Source organism: Miscanthus floridulus, chromosome 15 (genome assembly GCF_019320115.1).
Source record: "Miscanthus floridulus cultivar M001 chromosome 15, ASM1932011v1, whole genome shotgun sequence".
Classification (NCBI taxonomy): Eukaryota; Viridiplantae; Streptophyta; class Magnoliopsida; order Poales; family Poaceae; genus Miscanthus; species Miscanthus floridulus.
Genome location: NC_089594.1, coordinates 62,516,114 through 62,533,436, shown reverse-complemented (window position 1 = coordinate 62,533,436; position 17,323 = coordinate 62,516,114). Strand labels below are relative to the sequence as shown.

General features: G+C 56.4%; 1 protein-coding gene across 1 annotated transcript; it reads left to right on the top strand.

Moving 5' to 3' along the window:
* The first annotated feature begins 3,087 nt into the window (after positions 1 to 3,087).
* On the top strand, positions 3,088 to 3,978 carry LOC136507542 (uncharacterized). The gene is made up of 2 exons (XM_066502227.1): positions 3,088 to 3,284; positions 3,429 to 3,978. Exons 1-2 carry the CDS (start codon positions 3,088 to 3,090, stop codon positions 3,976 to 3,978), a joined length of 747 nt encoding a protein of 248 aa, XP_066358324.1.
* The last annotated feature ends 13,345 nt before the right edge of the window (positions 3,979 to 17,323 follow it).

The window sequence follows — 17,323 nt, the reverse complement described above, 5'->3', positions numbered from 1 at the left end:
ACAACCTCGGGATTCGCGCCCGCCGAGCCCCCCCACGATGGCTCGGCCTCGACACCAACTGAGCCTTGGCTCTTCACGCGGTCAACACACAGCGACCGGCACGCCGCCCGCCAGGCCCCGCATCAAGCCATCACTGAAGCTCCCACGTCGCATAGGATCGGATGTGACCCTCGCGTTGCTCCAGCACTTCCAGGGCAGGACCACTCCATCGACCATGCCGCCATAGTCACAAGCTACAGGGCTCAGACATGCCGCCTCTGTTCGCACGACGCCGCGTAATTAACACATGTATCACCCCTGTCCCCCCTTCAACTATAAAAGGGAAGGACCGGGGCCGCTTATAGGGGAGAGGACCCGAGCGCACGAGATAGACGAACACGCATAGGAAGACAGACTCACTCTCACGCTCGCACTCACCTAGGTATAGGCGGGTTCATGAGGTAGACGAACACACGCTCGACACTCTGTAACGCGCATGCTTCCCCACCGTCTGAGATCAACATCTCAAGCAATCCACGCCGCTCCACACAGAGACCTGGGACTAGCTCCCTCTCTCGCCCTGATTGTAACCCCCTACTACGAGCATTTCGGTGTAAGGAATACAAGATTGATCTCTCAGACTAGATGTAGGGCACCTATTGCCCGAACCAGTATAAACCTTGTGTCTCTTTGCATCACCATCCGGGATTAGGGGCACGCAATACATTTTTGCTAGTTGGTTGAGGGCCCGCCGGTCCAAAACATCGACAGTTGGCGCGCCAGGTAGGGGCCTCTGTGTGTCAGCTTCATCATCCTAACAAGTTCCGGATGGCAGACCCCGTACAACCACTGCGTCTCGGCACAGTGATCTGGTTCGGGAGCCTAGAGTTCATGTCTCTAGGATGTGAGTACGATATGGTACTCCTCATGCCCCGAGCCCCACCAACCGACGATGACATCACGCATCAGCAGCCCGGGCACAGACAGTGCCCGGGCGGCCGCTCTCGTCGCGCTCGCCAAGCACGACACGAGCAGGGCCACCTCGGCAACGCGCAAGCTTAGGGCGACGCATCGTGCTCCATCGGTATCCCATGCCCAGCTGTTGGCACAAGGTCCCTGGTTGGGGACCTGTCTAGCCTGAGCCTAGACAAGGGAAAGATGCCGGTGGCGCACGACGATGCCCCGTCGTCAAGCTCTGCCCCACCACCTCCTAAGGAGTCGACTTCGGCGGAGCAAAGCCTAGCAATGGCGCCATCCCCGTACCCCTTCGGGTTGAGAAATGTCACCGCCACCTATGCTTCCACCTACGCTTCTGCTCACGCAGAGCCCTCAGGACACCACCAATGCTTCGCCCTTGACTTCAGCACCATGACTTCGACTCACACCCACGCTGACTCCTTGGAGGAGGACGAGGCATGGGCCGGAGCAGACTTCTCTGGACTTCGCGACCCTGAAGCCATGCGCTACTTCCTGGCCGCGAGCGACTACTACTTTAGCTACTCTGACTCTGACGACGAAGGCACTTACGATCCCACTCGTGAGTGCTTCCACATCGGACTCGGGATGCCGAGCACGGGCGATGAGGACGAGGGGGCAGGCAACCGTTCCCCGCTTTGCCAGGGAGGAGGCGATGCCACACCTCCACGCGTTGTCCCACCGGCAGCATGGAACGGGAACCTTGCCCCCGGACAACTTCGATGCCCGGACCTAGAATAGCTCCGAGAGCTTTAGGCCAAGGTTGAACAAGACCGACTCCTCCTACAGCAGCTTTGAGACACTCTCGAGCAGGAGCAACAAGGTCGCGGTGATGGCGAAGGAGCCAGTCGGAGGGCCCGCAACGTCCACCACCGCATTAACGACAACGAAGGGGGTGAGCAACCCCCAATCTTCAATCGCGCTAGCCAGAATGTCACGGCTGCAGCGATGCTAGTCCGAACGATGCCCAAACCCTCTACCACAGAGGAGCGACGGGTCCACGGTGAGCTCCGGGATCTCCTCGAGACCACCGCGGTGCAGCAGGCCGAGAGCTCCGCCTCCTGATGGTGCGGAGGCGCCTCAGACCTTCCCACACCACCACCTTGGTAGGATAGGGAGGCCTCGGCCCATCCTGAACCCGCTTGGGCACCAACAATCAACAGGGTCCCCCTGCTGCACGACCACCTTGGCAACCGACGCGAGCCGTAGGGCGACCATGAGGTGGTCAGCAGGCGACGACGCCACGACAATGAGGGGCTCGCCCGAGGCTACCATCTACACTGGGGTGGCCGCTACGACAGTGGGGAGGACTACAGTCCTTCTCCTGAGCCACCTGGCCCTCGAGTTTTTAGCAGAGCTATCCGCGTTGCTCATTTCCCGGCCCGGTTTCAGCAACCAGCCAACCTCACGAAGTATAGCGGCGAGACCAATCCCAAACTTTGGCTGGTCGATTACCGCCTGGCTTGTCAGCTAGGCGGCATGGACGATGACCTGCTCATCATCCGCAACCTCCCATTGTTCCTGTCAGACTCGGCATGAGCCTAGCTCGAACACCTCCCTCCCTCACAGATCCACGACTGGCGTGACTTGGTAAGGGTCTTCGTTGGGAACTTTTAGAGTACATACGTGTGCCCTGGGAACTCCTGGGACCTCAAAAGTTGTCGCCAGGGCCCGGATGAGTCTCTCCGAGACTTCATTCGGCACTTCTCCAAGAAAAGCACTGAGTTGCCAAGCATTGGCGACTCGAAAATCATCCAGACTTTCCTCTCCGGCACCACCTGCTGAGACCTGGTCCAAGAATTGGGCCGGAACGTGCCAGCCTCGGCGGCCGCACTCCTCGACATCGCCACCAACTTCGCCTCGGGCGAAGAGGTCGTTGGGGCCATCTTCCCCGACAACGACGCCAAGGGGAAGCGGAGGGACGAGGCCCCCGGGGGCTCGGCTCCCCACCTCCCTAAGAAAAAGAAGAAGGGTCACCAGGGGAAGCAGGAAGTCCTCGAGGCCAGCCTAGTCGCGGCCATAAAGCGCAAAAATCCTCGAGGTCCCAGAGGCCCCAGGCTCTTCGACGATATGCTTAAGAAACCCTACCCTTACCATCAGGGCCTGGTGAAGCATGCCCTCAAAGAATGCACCATGCTCCGGCATTACTATGCCAAGCTCGGGCTCCCCGACGACGATGCCAAGAGGAGGGGCACCGGCAACAAGGACGACGGATTCCCCGAGGTGCACAATGCCTTCTTGATCTTCGGTGGGCCTTCAGCATGCCTCACGGCACGCCAGCGGAAGAGGGAGCGCCAGGAGGTCTTCTCGGTGAAGGTGGCCGCACCCTAGTACCTCAACTAGTCTCGGGAGGCAATCACCTTTGACCAAGACAACCATCTTGATTATGTCCCAAACCCCGGGCAGTACCCACTTGTTGTCGACCCCATCATCGGCAACACCCGGCTCACGAAGGTATTGATGGACGGAGGCAGCAGCCTCAACATCCTCTACGCCAACACCCTGGAGCTCCTGGAGCTCGACCAGTCGCAGCTCTGGGGCGACGCCGCGCCTTTCCATGGCATTGTGCTGGGGAAACGCACACGGCCCCTCGGGCGTATCGACCTGCCCGTCTACTTCGGTACTCCCTCCAACTATCGAAAGGAGGTCCTCACCTTCGAGGTGGTTGGGTTTAAGGGAATGTACCACACCATCCTGGGGCGACCGAGCTACGCTAAGTTCATAGCGGTCCCTAACTACACGTACCTCAAGCTCAAGATGTCGGGCCCCAACGGCGTCATCACTGTTGAGTCCATGTATGAGCATGCATACGACTACGACGTCGAATGCATCGAGTACGCTGAGGCCATCGTAGAGGCCGAGACCCTCATCGTCAACCTCGATCGACTCAGTAGCGAGGCGCCCGACTCCAAGCATCGCGCCGAGACTTTCGAGCCCGTGGAAGCCATCAAGCTCATCTCGGTCGACCCCACCTGCCTCAACGATCGGGCGCTGAGTATCAGCGCCACCCTCGACATCAAATAGGAAGCCGTGCTCATTGACTTTCTTCGCGTGAATGCCGATATGTTTGCATGGAGGCCCTCGGACATGCTGGGCATACCGAGGGAGGTCACCGAGCATGCCTTAGACATCCAGGCCGGCTCCAGGCCAATGAAGCAGCGCCTACGCCGATTCGATGAGGAAAAGCACAGGGCCATCGGCAAGGAGGTGCAAAAGCTTTTAGCGGCTGGATTCATCAAAGAAGTATCCCATCCGGAGTGGTTAGCTAATCCTGTATTAGTTAAGAAGAAAAATAGGAAGTGGAGAATGTGTGTAGACTACACCGGTCTAAACAAAGCATGTCCAAAAGTCCCTTTCCCATTACCTCGAATCGACCAAATCATTGACTCCACTGCGGGATGTGAAACCCTATCCTTCCTTGATGCGTATTCCAGTTACCATTAGATCAAGATGAAAGAGTTCGACCAGCTTGTGACTTCTTTCATCACACCATTTGGCATGTACTGCTATGTGACTATGCCGTTCGACCTTAGAAACGCAGGGGCCACATACCAGCGGTGCATGACCCACGCCTTTGGTGAGCACATCAGGTGGACCATCGAGGCCTATGTGGACAACATCGTGGTCAAGTCCAGGCAGGCTAGTGATCTCGTTAGCGACTTGGAAGTAGCCTTTAGATGCCTTAGGGAAAAGGGCATCAAGCTCAACCCCGAGAAGTGTGTCTTCGAGGTCCCCCGAGGTATGCTCTTAGGATTCATAGTCTTGGAACACGGCATCGAAGCCAACCCAGAGAAGGTCTCGGCCGTGACCAACATGGGACCGATCCAAGACCTTAAGGGAGTACAGAGGGTCATGGGATGCCTTGTGGCCCTAAGCCGCTTCATCTCACGCCTCGGCGAAAAAGGCTTGCCCCTGTACCGCCTCTTGAGGAAATCAGAATGTTTTTCTTGGACCCCCGAGGCTGAAGAAGCCCTCATCAAACTCAAGGCATTGCTCACCAATCCTCCCATCCTAGTACCGCTGGCCAAGGGCGAGGCCCTCTTACTCTATGTCACCGCAATGACCCAAGTGGTCAGCGCGGCCGTAGTGGCCGAGAGGCAGGAAGAGGGGCATGCTCTACCCATCCAACGACCTATTTACTTCATTAGTGAAGTGCTCTCCAAGACCAAAACACGCTACCCCCATATCTAGAAACTGATCTATGCTGTGATCTTGGCTCGACGCAAGCTGCGTCACTACTTCGAGTCCCACCAGGTGACCGTGGTGTCGTCTTTCCCCCTGGGAGAGATAATCCATAACTAGGAGGCCTCAGGTAGGATAGCCAAGTGGGCCATCGAACTCATGGGGGAGGCTCTATCCTTTGCGCCTTGGAAAGCAATTAAGTCTCAGGTCTTGGCCGATTTCGTGGTAGAGTGGACCGACATCCAACTGCCACCTGCCCAAATCTAGGCGGAATGCTGGACCATGTACTTCGATGGGTCCCTAATGAAGACCGGGGTGGGCGCAGGTCTGCTCTTCATCTCACCCCTCAAAGTACACATGCGCTACATGATTCGGCTCCACTTCACCGCCTCCAACAACGCAGCTGAGTACGAAGCCCTCATCAACGGCTTGCAGATCGCCATCGAACTTGGAGTACGGCATCTTGATGTTCGGGGCAATTCGCAGCTCATTGTCGATCAAGTGATGAAGGAGTCGAACTGCCATGACCCCAAAATGGAGGCGTACTGCAAGCTGGTATATCGCCTTGAAGACAAGTTTGACGGTCTCGAACTCAACCACATCACGCGCAAATTCAATGAGGCCATGGATGAACTCGCAAAGATGGCGTCGGCGTGGGCCCCGGTCCCCTCGAACGTCTTCGCCAAAGACCTCCACAAACCTTCCATCGACTGCACCTTGGCGGCGGAAGAGGGCCCAACGGTCGAGCCCCCCCCCCCCCCGCAGGGCTCGGGGCCCCCCTCTGTCGCTGAGACTCCTTCGACCGAGCCCGAGGTCATGGAAGTCAACATGGGGCCTCCCGAGGCCAACCAGGGCATGGACTGGTGAGTCCCATTCCTTGATTGCCTCGTCCGAGGAGAGCTTCCTGCTAATAGGACCGAAGCCGATGACTTGCTCGGCGAGCCAAGACTTACGTTCTCAGCGACGGCGAATTATACAGGCGAAGCCCATCTGGTGTCCTCCAACGATGCATCACTACCGAGGCAGGTCAAGCCCTACTTTGGGACTTGCACGCGGGAGCCTACGGGCACCATGCAGCACCTCGGACGCTCGTCAGAAACTCCTTCCACCAAGGGTTCTACTGGCCAATAGAGGTTGCTGACGCCACCAAGCTCGTACGCTCCTGCGAGGGATGCCAATACTACGCACGGTAGACGCATCTCCTGGCTCAAGCCCTCCAAACCATCCCTATCACATGGCCGTTCATCATGTGAGGGCTCGACATGGTTGGGCCTCTATAGAAGGCCCCCGGGGGCTACACCCATCTGCTGGTAGCAATCGATAAGTTCTCCAAGTGGATCGAGGCTCGTCCAATCAATCGAATCAAGTCCGAGCAAGCGGTGCTGTTCTTCACTGATATCATCCACAGGTTCAAGGTTCTAAACACCATCATCACCGACAATGGGACACAATTCACCGGCCAAAAATTCCTGACGTTCTGCGATGACCACCACATCCATGTGGCTTGGTCGGCCATAGGACACCCTAGGACAAACGGCCAAGTAGAACGTGCCAACGGCATGATCCTACAAGGCCTCAAGCCAAGAATATACAACCGGTTGAAGAAGTTTGGCAAGAAATGGCTTGCCGAACTCTCGTCAGTCATCTGGAGCCTGAGGAACACTCTAAGCCAAGCCATGGGGTTCACACTGTTCTTCCTGGTCTATGGAGCCGAGGTCGTCCTCCCCACTAACTTGGAATATGGTTCCCCGAGGCTACAGGCCTACAACGAGCAAAGCAACTGCACCACCCACGAAGACACCCTCGACCAACTGGAGGAAGCCCGAGATGTTGCGCTTCTACATTCGGCCAAGTACCAGCAAGCCCTGCGATGCTATCAAGCCTAGCGCATTCGAAGTCGAGACCTGAAGGTGGGCGACCTAGTGCTAAGGCTGAGGCAGAGCAACAAGGGCCGCCACAAGCTCACCCCGTCGTGGGACGGACCATACATCATCGCCCAAGTGCCGAAGCCCAGAACCTACAAGCTAGCCAACGAGAAAGGCAAAATCCTCACCAATGCTTAGAACATAGAACAACTACATCGCTTTTATCCTTAAATTTCCAAGCATTGTATACATTATTTCTTGAAATACAATTAAGAAGCGTTCTTTAGTTGTCCTAATTTTTCAAGAACCCCCCTAGGCCCATCAAGGGCCTCAGCGATACGATAACTTCATTAGGGAGACTCGGCTCCACCTCTACAGAGGTGCCCATTGCGGGGCTCGAACGAGACATGACTCTGCCTCTGCAGAACCGAGCCTCCCTCGGGGGCTAGAAGGGGGGACTCCCCCCTAAGTCCCACGCACTATTTTTTAGTTGTTTTTCGAAAAAATTTCCATGCCAAACCCTCTAGCATGCTCTGACAAATCAATTGTAAAGAACCTAAGGACCGAAAGTCTGTCTTAGGGCCAAAAGGCCAGACGAGTCATGAGACGGCCTGCGCCTCTGGGCTATGGCACTCCCTCACCACCTTTTTGCCCTAGGGATAACTTAGGCTCTGAGGAAGTTTTTTGCAAATAATATGTTCAGAAACAAGATAGAGGGTAGAGGCTCAGAAATACAATAAAGAAAAACGATTAAAAAGCGTAGACGCATAAGTATTTCAAAAAAGGCCTCGATAGGCCACCAGCGTTATGATACTGCAACGTAATCCCTAATTTATTTACATGGCCTCATGGGCCCAGGTCAGGGGTCAGGGTCTCTAGCATCAGCGGACGACGGGGGAGGGACCACCTCCTCTTCAAACAGCTTGGCCAGCGCCGTGCTGGGGCCCTCAGCTGACTCCATCAGCTTCGTGACCTCCTCGTCAGCCTCCTCGTCGTCCTTTGGCAAGACATAGCCGTCACTGATGGCCTTGAGATTGACGCCGGCGTAGTGCGAGGAGATGACGGCCAGGGCACGCTTGACGCCCACGTGCAGTGCCCCCCGAAGTCGCTCACGCACTTGGCCACTCAACGCGACCAAGCGGCTCTTAAGGGAGCTGCCCGACTGGGCCCCCTCGACCTCTAGGGCCTCGCACATAGTACGGGCGGCACTCTTCAGCGCGTCGTGCTCCCTAATCTCAGCCTCAAGTACCACCTGCACTGCGACAGAGGCCTCGGCTGCCCAGGTGACCTCCTTCTCCAACTCTACACCAAAACAAATGGAATGAGGTTGAGTGCAAAGGAAAACAAGCCAAATAGGGGCTAAGGCCTACGGGACTCACCCTCGGCTTTCCCCTCCCAGCGTTGAGCCTCGACCCGACAGGCCTTGGCTTTCTCCTTCTAGCATTGGGCCTCGACCCAAGAGGCCTCGGCATTCTCCTTCTAGCCCTAGACCTAGACCTCGACCCGAGAAGCCTCAGCCGCCCTGGAAGCCTCTTTCTCCAGCTCTGCATCACACAAGGGAGTTAGGAGTCGAACATAAGAGAAACAAATAAAACAAGGAGAATAGGACTCACCCTCGACCTTTCCCTTCTAGACCACAGCCTCGGTCTGGGAGGTCTCGGCTACCTTAAGGGCCTCTGCCAGGGCGCCTTTCGCCAGCAGGTGCGCACCCTGCTCCACCCCTAGCTGCCCAGCGAGGGCCTTGGTAGAGGCCGTTGCTTCTTCAGCCCAAAACCAAAAGGCATCACGATCGTCGGCCACTCGGGTCAGCTCCTCCTCCAGCTCCTTGACTTGCGCCGCCAAAGGGGTGACCTGCTCCTGAGCCGTGGCTACCTCGGCCTTCATATCGGCACAGCGAAGGCAGAGGTCCTCCACCTCTGTGCTCCACACTGATAGAAGCTCGTTGGCGTCAGCGAGCAAGCCCTTCTGCCACTGGAGCTAGTCCCAGACGTCCCTCTCCCATCGGAGGAACAATGACTTCCCGAGGGACCGGGTCTCGAGCTCCTAGAGAGGCAAGATGGGGGTCATTCACTACGAGAAAACTCAGAAAAAGACGACACCACATGAGAAAAGAAGGCGTGAACCTGGGCGACCCCGGGCAGATCGTCGGCCACGACGGACAGCGCTATCCGCAGTGACCGCTCCGCCAGCTGGCGGTATTGCTCGAAGGTGTCCCAGCGCCCCCCCCCCTCGGCCGCGTCCTCGAGGGCGAACAGAGGCTCCCCCTCAGGGCCGTCCCAGCTCTGCCATAGGACACGCAGGTGATCCCACCCATGGGGCTCGGGTCGCACCCACGCGAGGGCTAAGCTTCCCTTGCCCGAGGTCGGAGCCAGCTGCTCCATAGTGCCGGCCGCCTCGGCATCGACCACCTCCTTTACCCGGGAAGTATCGTCGGAGGAGATCGAATGGACCTCCACTTCCTGGGCGCTCTCCTACAATGGTGGCGGGCCTTGGATCGGCGGCGGTATTGAGGCTTGCCCCGCCTCTGCCTCCACTTCCTAGGCCGCCGGCTTCACCGCGCTCATGCTGGCTCCCGCCACCCTGGCCTCGGTGGTCTAGGGGGCTCCGGTCCCTGCCACCCCGGCCTCGGTGGTCTCGGGGGCTCCAGTCCCCGCCACTTTGGCCTCGGCGGTCCTAGGCGCCCCGGCCTCTGTCGCCTCGGCCTCAGAAGTCCGGGGGGCCTCTATCTTGCCCTCGGTGGCCTCAGCAACTGAGGGCACCTCGGCCCCATCCAACTCGCGGGCCTCGGCCTCGCGGGACGTAGGCGTCTCCTTCCCCGCTCGCTCCATGGCCGCCCCAATAACCTCCCCCTGGGCGACCAGCTCCTTCGGGTCGGCCCTCGTCGACGCCCCGCCACGTTGTACGGCGGCCTGCGCCTCCACCACCCGATGAGCGGTGGAGCCCATGCTCACCTTGAGTGACTTAAGCGGCGCCAGGGTAGGCACCTCCGCCTTACGCTTCCGGCTGAAGGCAAAACACCCACTTGGTTAGCATATGACATAAAGCGAGCAGGAAATGATATGAACTCCGCTGAAAAAAACACTCACCTCGAGCGGGGGTGCAACTGCTTTGGCACTGCGACCCACCTCTGCAATGGTGGTGGCAGCGGCGCTGGCACGACCTCCATATCCGTTAGTGCCAGTCAGCCCTCGCCGAACTCTGGCACCCCGTCGGTCCTCTGTAGGGGTAGTTGCATCACCCCTGCCGCCACCTGCTCCACCTCTGTCGTCGAGCCCACTGGGCTAACGACATGTTTTCCCAACACCCGTGCCTCGGGCGTGTTGGCCTCGACCCCAGGGCAGGTGATCACCGGCCCTGAGGCATCCTCTCCTCCTCCTCCTAGGAGCGCTGGGCTGCTCGCCGACGCCCCGGGCGCCGTCTCCCCAACGTTAGGGAGATGGGCCAGGGGACCCCACCCCATCTCACTCTCGTCATCTCCATCCAAAGCATCCATCGACAGTGACGGCGATGGAGACGACTCCACCGGGAGACCGTCCTTCCTCGTGTGCTTTGCCTCCTTGGCATCCTTCCACTTCTTCTACGCCTCGGCGTGCGCTCGGTTCACCACCCACCGCGCTGCGTCCTCAGGAACGGGCGGCGGGGAGGCTCACACGTCTCTCATCCCCTGTAGGAACGGCGAACACAAATAAGGGACCGAAAAACAGTAAGGAACAAGGAGGCCTCAGGGGGCCGCAACAGCGTGTGACTTACCAGAGAAAGGTACCCCCGCGATGGGCGCATCACGAATGGGGTTAGACCACCGATCTTCAGCCGCCCCTCCACCGTCTGTCTCACCCGATGAAGAATCTCCTCATCGGAGAGGGCGGAGGCGGACATCCAGATGCCCTCGATCGGCTCATCTGATCTCATCTCAAATAGGCACCGCCGCCGAGCCATCAGCGGTAGCACCCTTCGGTGGTGGAAGGCTGCCACAACCACAGCGGCCGTGAGGCCATGGCCGCGCAGCCTCTCCAGTCCCTCTAGGAGCGGCTGCAACTTAGGCTGATCCCCCTTCAGGGTGCCATACTTCCACTTCTCTAGACAGCTCTCCACGATCCACCCGGTGTAGGGGGGAAGTCCGCCATCATCGTTGCGGAGGTAGAACCAGCTGGTGTACCAGCGGTGATTGGTTGACACGAGCTGGGCCGGGATGTAAAGGTGCTAATGGTCCTGGCGCACTTGGAGAGTGCAACCACCGGCCCTCACCGCCTTCCTCATGCCCGTCAGCTTGGTGGTATGCCCCGCCCGGAAGAGGTGGAGCCACAGCTCCCAATGGGGGGCAATCCCTAGATACCCCTCGCAGATGGCAACGAAGATGGCCGCCTATGCGATGGAGTTGGGGTTGAAGTTGTGGAGCTCCATGCCATAGTAGTGCGGGAGCGCCCACATGAACCGGTCCATCGGCAGGCCAAGACCGCACTCGTGGAAGGACACGAAGCTCACAACGTAGCCATCACACGGCCTCGGCTCCAGCTCGCCCGATGGAGCAACCCACTCCGGCCTGTTGGGGTTGGTAACTAGACGGAGAAGGCCATCATTGACAAGCGACTGGAGCGTCTCCATGGATACGTCGGACTGACCCCAAGCATCCACCTCAATGATGATAGTGCTGGCCATGAGTGCGGTGGAGAAAGCAACTATGACCATAAGCCTCTCTCTCTCTGCTTCGCCCTTCTCCCTTCTTCTCCTCGATGCTCTCTATTCTAGCAACGGCTCAAGGGCGGCAAAGGCGAATGCAGTCAAGGTAAGGGGGGAGGGGGGGAGGCTCGCTACGTATTTATGCAGGAAGGAGGCAAAACGGGCGGGCGACGAAATCGGGAAATTTTTTCCCTCAGATCCGGCACAGTTAATCCAGATCCGATTTTACCGCCCACGTACCCACCTTTTCCTCATTAATCACGTGAACAGTATGTTCCATCCGCTGACACAACATCGCGTCTGACCGCTGTAGTGGCAGGCGCTGTTCCACCTCCTCAAGAAAATCGCCTCAAAAGGCGCGCCTGCTATTGTCAAACCGATGGGGGGGGGGAATATCTCCCACCTGATTCCTTTCAGACGAAGGAACTGGGCACTGAGTCCGTTATGGTCCAGGGGTTCGAAGGCTGGGCCCCCAAGGGTTTCAACAGCCGCCCTAGGGCAATAGAGTCAGGGACGACTACGGGCGAGCCCATACAGGGCCGAGACCTAAGCAAGCGAAACGTTTGGGACGCCCTAAGTCATGTCCAAGACCAGCAGGGAGGTCTCCGAATGGGATCCCACCGTAGGGAGGCACCGAGCCATCGGGGCCCATCAAACGGCCCTAGCACCCACTAGAGAAACCCTCTGTTACTCATGGAGTGCATCTCTGGACCGCTAGCCGACCCCTATCAAATGGGGCACGGGCCTTCACTCAGACTTACCCGATAATAGCTCACCGGAAGTGTCACCGCTCGCGCCCACCGAGGGTAGCCTGACATATTCCACCCCTCCTTCAGAGCGAAAAGGATGTGCGAGGGTTGCACAAAAAGCCAGGGGAACCCCTGATGGCCCTCTTGCTCCGTGCAGAGGCTAGGGGGCTCTTCTTGCAACCTTGCCGAGACCTAGTGACCTAGGCTCGCACCCGAGGGGGCTCAGCAAACAACCCCTCCTTCCGAGCGAAAAGGATGCGCGAGGGTCACACAAAAAGCTAGAGGAACCCCTGATGGCCCTCTTGCTCCGTGCAGAGGCTAGGGGGCTCTTCCTGCAACCTTGCCGAGACCCAGCGACCCAGGCTCACACCCGAGGGGGCTCGGCAAACAACCCCTCCTTCCGAACGAAAAGGATGTGCTAGGGTCGCACAAAAAGCCAGAGGAACCCCTGATGGCCCTCTTGCTCTGTGCAGAGGCTAGGGGGCTCTTCCTGTAACCTTGCTGAGACCCAGCGACCCAGGCTCGCACCCGAGGGGGCTCGGCAAATAACCCCTCCGTCCGAATGAAAAGGATGCGCGAGGGACGCACGAAAAGCCAGGGGAACCCCTGATCGCCCTCTCGCCCCATGCAGAGGCTCGAGGGCTCTTCCTGCACCCAGGACAAAGACAAGCGACCCAAGCTCGCACTCGAAGGCTCGGAAAAACGCAATAAGGGGCATCGAGCCTGTTACGGTCCAGGGGTTCGAAGGCTGGCCCCCCGAGGGTTTCGATAGCCGCCCTAGGGCAACAGAGTCAGGGACAACTATGGGTGAGCCCGCGCATGGCCAAGACCCGAGCAGACAATCACTTGGGATGCCCTAAGTCATGTCCGAGATCGGTAGGGAGGTCTCTGAATGGGATCCCACCATAGGGAGGCACTGAGCCACCGGGGCCCATCGAACGGCCCCGACACCAACTAGAGAAGCCCTCTGGTACTCTTGGATTGCATCTCTAGACCGCTAGCCAACCCCTATCGAATGGGGCACGGGCCTCCACTCGGACTTACCCGATAACAGCTCACCGAAAGTGTCACCGCTCGCGCCCATCGAGGGTAGCCTGGCATATTCCACCCCTCCTTTCGAACAAAAAGGGTGCGCAAGGGTCGCACAAAAAGCCAGGAGGACCCCTGACGGCCCTCTCGCTCCATGCGGAGGCTAGGGGGGCTCTTCCTGCAAACTTGCTGAGGCTCAGTGACCCAAACTCGCACTCATGGGCTCGGCAAATGTAATAAAACCCCTCTCACGATGTAAGAAAAGCCCCTGGAGGAATAAATCCACTCCTCCAGGGCCTCAGGGGCTACACTCGGCGGGTGCGCTCGCGCGCACCCACCGAGGCCTCGAGTATGAAACACCATCCCGCTAGGAGCTGCTGCGAGCTGAGTCCCGTCAAAACCTCAAGGAGAGCGTTCACACTCTCCCTGAGGCTCGGGGGCTACTGTCGGGTACCATAAGAAGGGGCCCCTAAGCAACAACCGAAAAAATCGCTTAGACCCCGTCAAAACCAATGCCAAGAGACAAACTATTGGCTAACCCCCGGCCTTGACCGAGACCCCCGACTCTCCGCCTCGCCCAAGGCCTCGCACGGAAGGCCTCGAACGGCCTACCGACTCTCCGCCTCGCTCGAGGCCTCGCACGAGAGGTCTCGAACGGGGAACCGATTCTCCGACTCGCCCGAGGCCCCACCCGGAAAGCCTCGGACGAGTTATCGATTCTCCGCCTCGCTTAAGGCTGGCTCGGCAAACAACCCCGTTGCCTCCACCTCGACCAACTTCTCGGACAAGATGTCACGTCCAACCAGCGCGTTCAACCGCTCCCGCGATATCAGCCGAACGACGGCTCAACACAACGGAGTGGCCGATGAGACACCAGTCGCATCGAAGCCATGCCATTCAAAACAGGACAGAGCAGGGGTTACCGGCCGCTATGCTTAGCACTGTGCCCACGACTGACACCCATACCGCACTATGCTACCTAACCCCTGCTCCAGGAACAACGCGGCGTGGGGAGTCAAGTCCGGGTTACTATAGCCTCGGAATCAGTGTATAGGACCAACTGCTCCCTCCACGCCTCGGCAGTCTACTTTAGGGTCTCGGCAACCTCGGGATTCGCGCCCGTCGAGCCCCCCCACGATGGCTCGGCCTCGGCACCAACTGAGCCTCGGCTCTTCACGCGGTCAACACACAGCGACCGGCACGCCGCCCGCCAGGCCCAGCATCAAGCCATCACTGAAGCTCCCACGTCGCACAGGATCGGATGTGACCGGCGCGTTGCTCCAGCACTTCCAGGGCAGGACCACTCCATCGACCATGCCGCCACAGTCACAAGCTACAGGGCTCGGACATGCCGCCTCTGTTCGCACGACGCCGCGTAATTAACACATGTATCACCCCTGTCCCCCTTCGACTATAAAAGGGAAGGACCGGGGCCGCTTCTAGGGGAGAGGACCCGAGCGCATGAGATAGACGAACACGCATAGGAAGACAGACTCACTCTCACGCTCGCACTCACCCAGGTATAGGCGAGTTCACGAGGTAGACGAACACACGCTCGACACTCTGTAATGCGCACGCTTCCCCACCGCCTGAGATCAACATCTCAAGCAATCCACGCCGCTCCACGCAGAGACCTGGGACTAGCTCCCTCTCTCGCCCTGCTTGTAACCCCCTACTACGAGCATTTCGGTGCAAGGAATACAAGATCGATCTCTCAGACTGGATGTAAGGCACCTATTGTCCAAACTAGTATAAACATTGTGTCTCTTTGCATCACCATCCGGAATTAGGGGCACGCAGTATATTTTTGCTAGTTGGTTGAGGGCCCGCCGGTCCAAAACACCGACACTTATATATACACGTATATTCACCTCTACGAACGTACACACCCTACCAGGCCTATGTATGAGCACCTCTGAAATATAGATTAGTTTTAGTATATATGTTAATGTATTTTTCTGTAAATTTGATTTAAGTTAGACACAATAAGGTTAACTTTGAACAAAAGTAAAGCCAACCATCTTAGTATTTTACAAGAGGGTGGGAGTACCGGAGTAGCATGAGCTGATCAATAACGCTTGCATGCATCTATATATCCAAGCCGTCATCAAATGTCATTTGTCAAAGAAAACCGGTTACCATGCTAAAGTTCTATACCAAAAGAAGGTCAAAGAAACACGTTGGTGGTTAACGCGTTAACATAGTGCTATCTCGACTGGATTCGACTAATTAAATCGAGCGTTGAAACATCAACGAGATCACCCCAGTGAAACCGGTTTGGTGACTCCGGCAGGAGCATGTGCCTCGGGAATCTCACGAGCACAGCGGTCTGGTGTCATTTTTTTTTCTTTATCAATATAAGATGGTGTCTTTTTTTCTTTATCAATATAAGATTGATTTTCTAATTTTTCGCGAGACCAAGCGCGAACGCTCGTATGCATGAGCATACCGGTAAAATGAATCTAAAAAATACAAGCACATGAGTCAAAGATGAGACAGCTCCACAGCAAACCTAACCATGCAACTCTGCTACTACCATGAAAGGTTGCCAAAGGCAGTGTGTGGAAGGTACATAACAAGGAGGACAAGAACGAGCAAAGGCTTCAAAGCTTGTACAACGAGCCAGATGATGATGAATGGAGCATGGATGGGTTGCTTTGGACTAGGATCAGGATACTCTAATAATTAGGGACTTTGGTGTTCAGTTTCATAGTCCGGAGATCATATGAGAATCATTTAATAAGTTTATTGTGGACTGTCCTCCATGTAATTATGAGGTGTTGTAGTTTGAAGACCTGAACGAGAATGACGCCGTTGTGTTATTACAAGAGCTATCTAGCATGCACCCATGCCTCTTTGAATTGAACAAACTAAACCCAGAGCTAATACGCATACATGCAAGAGCTTGAACCAATGGGTTCTGTGTGTTTCGAACCCGCGCCCATTCACCGAGTCTGTGATATGGTTCTTCGACAAGAACACGAAATGAAAGGTTTTTTTTTTAAATATAATTGAGAAATGATTCACCAACGAAGTTACATGGTTGCAAGATGCAATCCACGAGAGACAAACAAAATGAAATAATAAAAATAAAAATGGTAAAAATGAAATGCGCATCCGTGGGAGGGTACTATGATACCACTACACCAGATGCGCCTGTTTTGCTGCAGTTCCACTGGTACTATCGAACTATGCCGGACGGAGCAACATACGTCTAGTTCGCTTGGCTTGACGTCGCTTGGCTTATAAGTCGTACTTTCTCTCACAATAAATCAATCAATAGTACTTTCAGTCATGATCAACCAAACAAACAGTGCAATAAGCGACCGAGGCCAGGCGACGGATCAGATCGAGTTGAGAGCCGCATCTCCCAAAGTGGCCAAACATCATGTAGGCAGCACAACAAAGTCCAAAACTCTGGGCGACGCAAGGTGCATGCATGCATAATCCATGTATCACTTTTATAAATTCATTCATATGAACAAACCCCTTTCAGTTCATCCATCATTCCATGAGAGATTATTAACAAACTCTGAGCAACAAAGTATTTGAATGACAGAGGTATAAAGTTTTCAGAGTAGCTTCGGAATAGTGTATCGTAAGATTACTAATAGGCGAATAATTGATCACCTTAAAAACTGGTAAAATCAGGCATACGACTATTAACAAAGTGCTCTAGCTTTCTCTAGGATCGGACGACGTAGATTGGCCGGTCGTTTAGTTGACTGACATTTTGCCTGTCGGACAAGAATGGAAGGGGATGGCTCACTCGCTCGGTGTACGGTAGAAAGATTCAGACTTTGATGAAACCTTTGACAGCAAAAGGAACGATTTTTTTTTTTTTTTTTTTTTGCATCAACCGCAAAA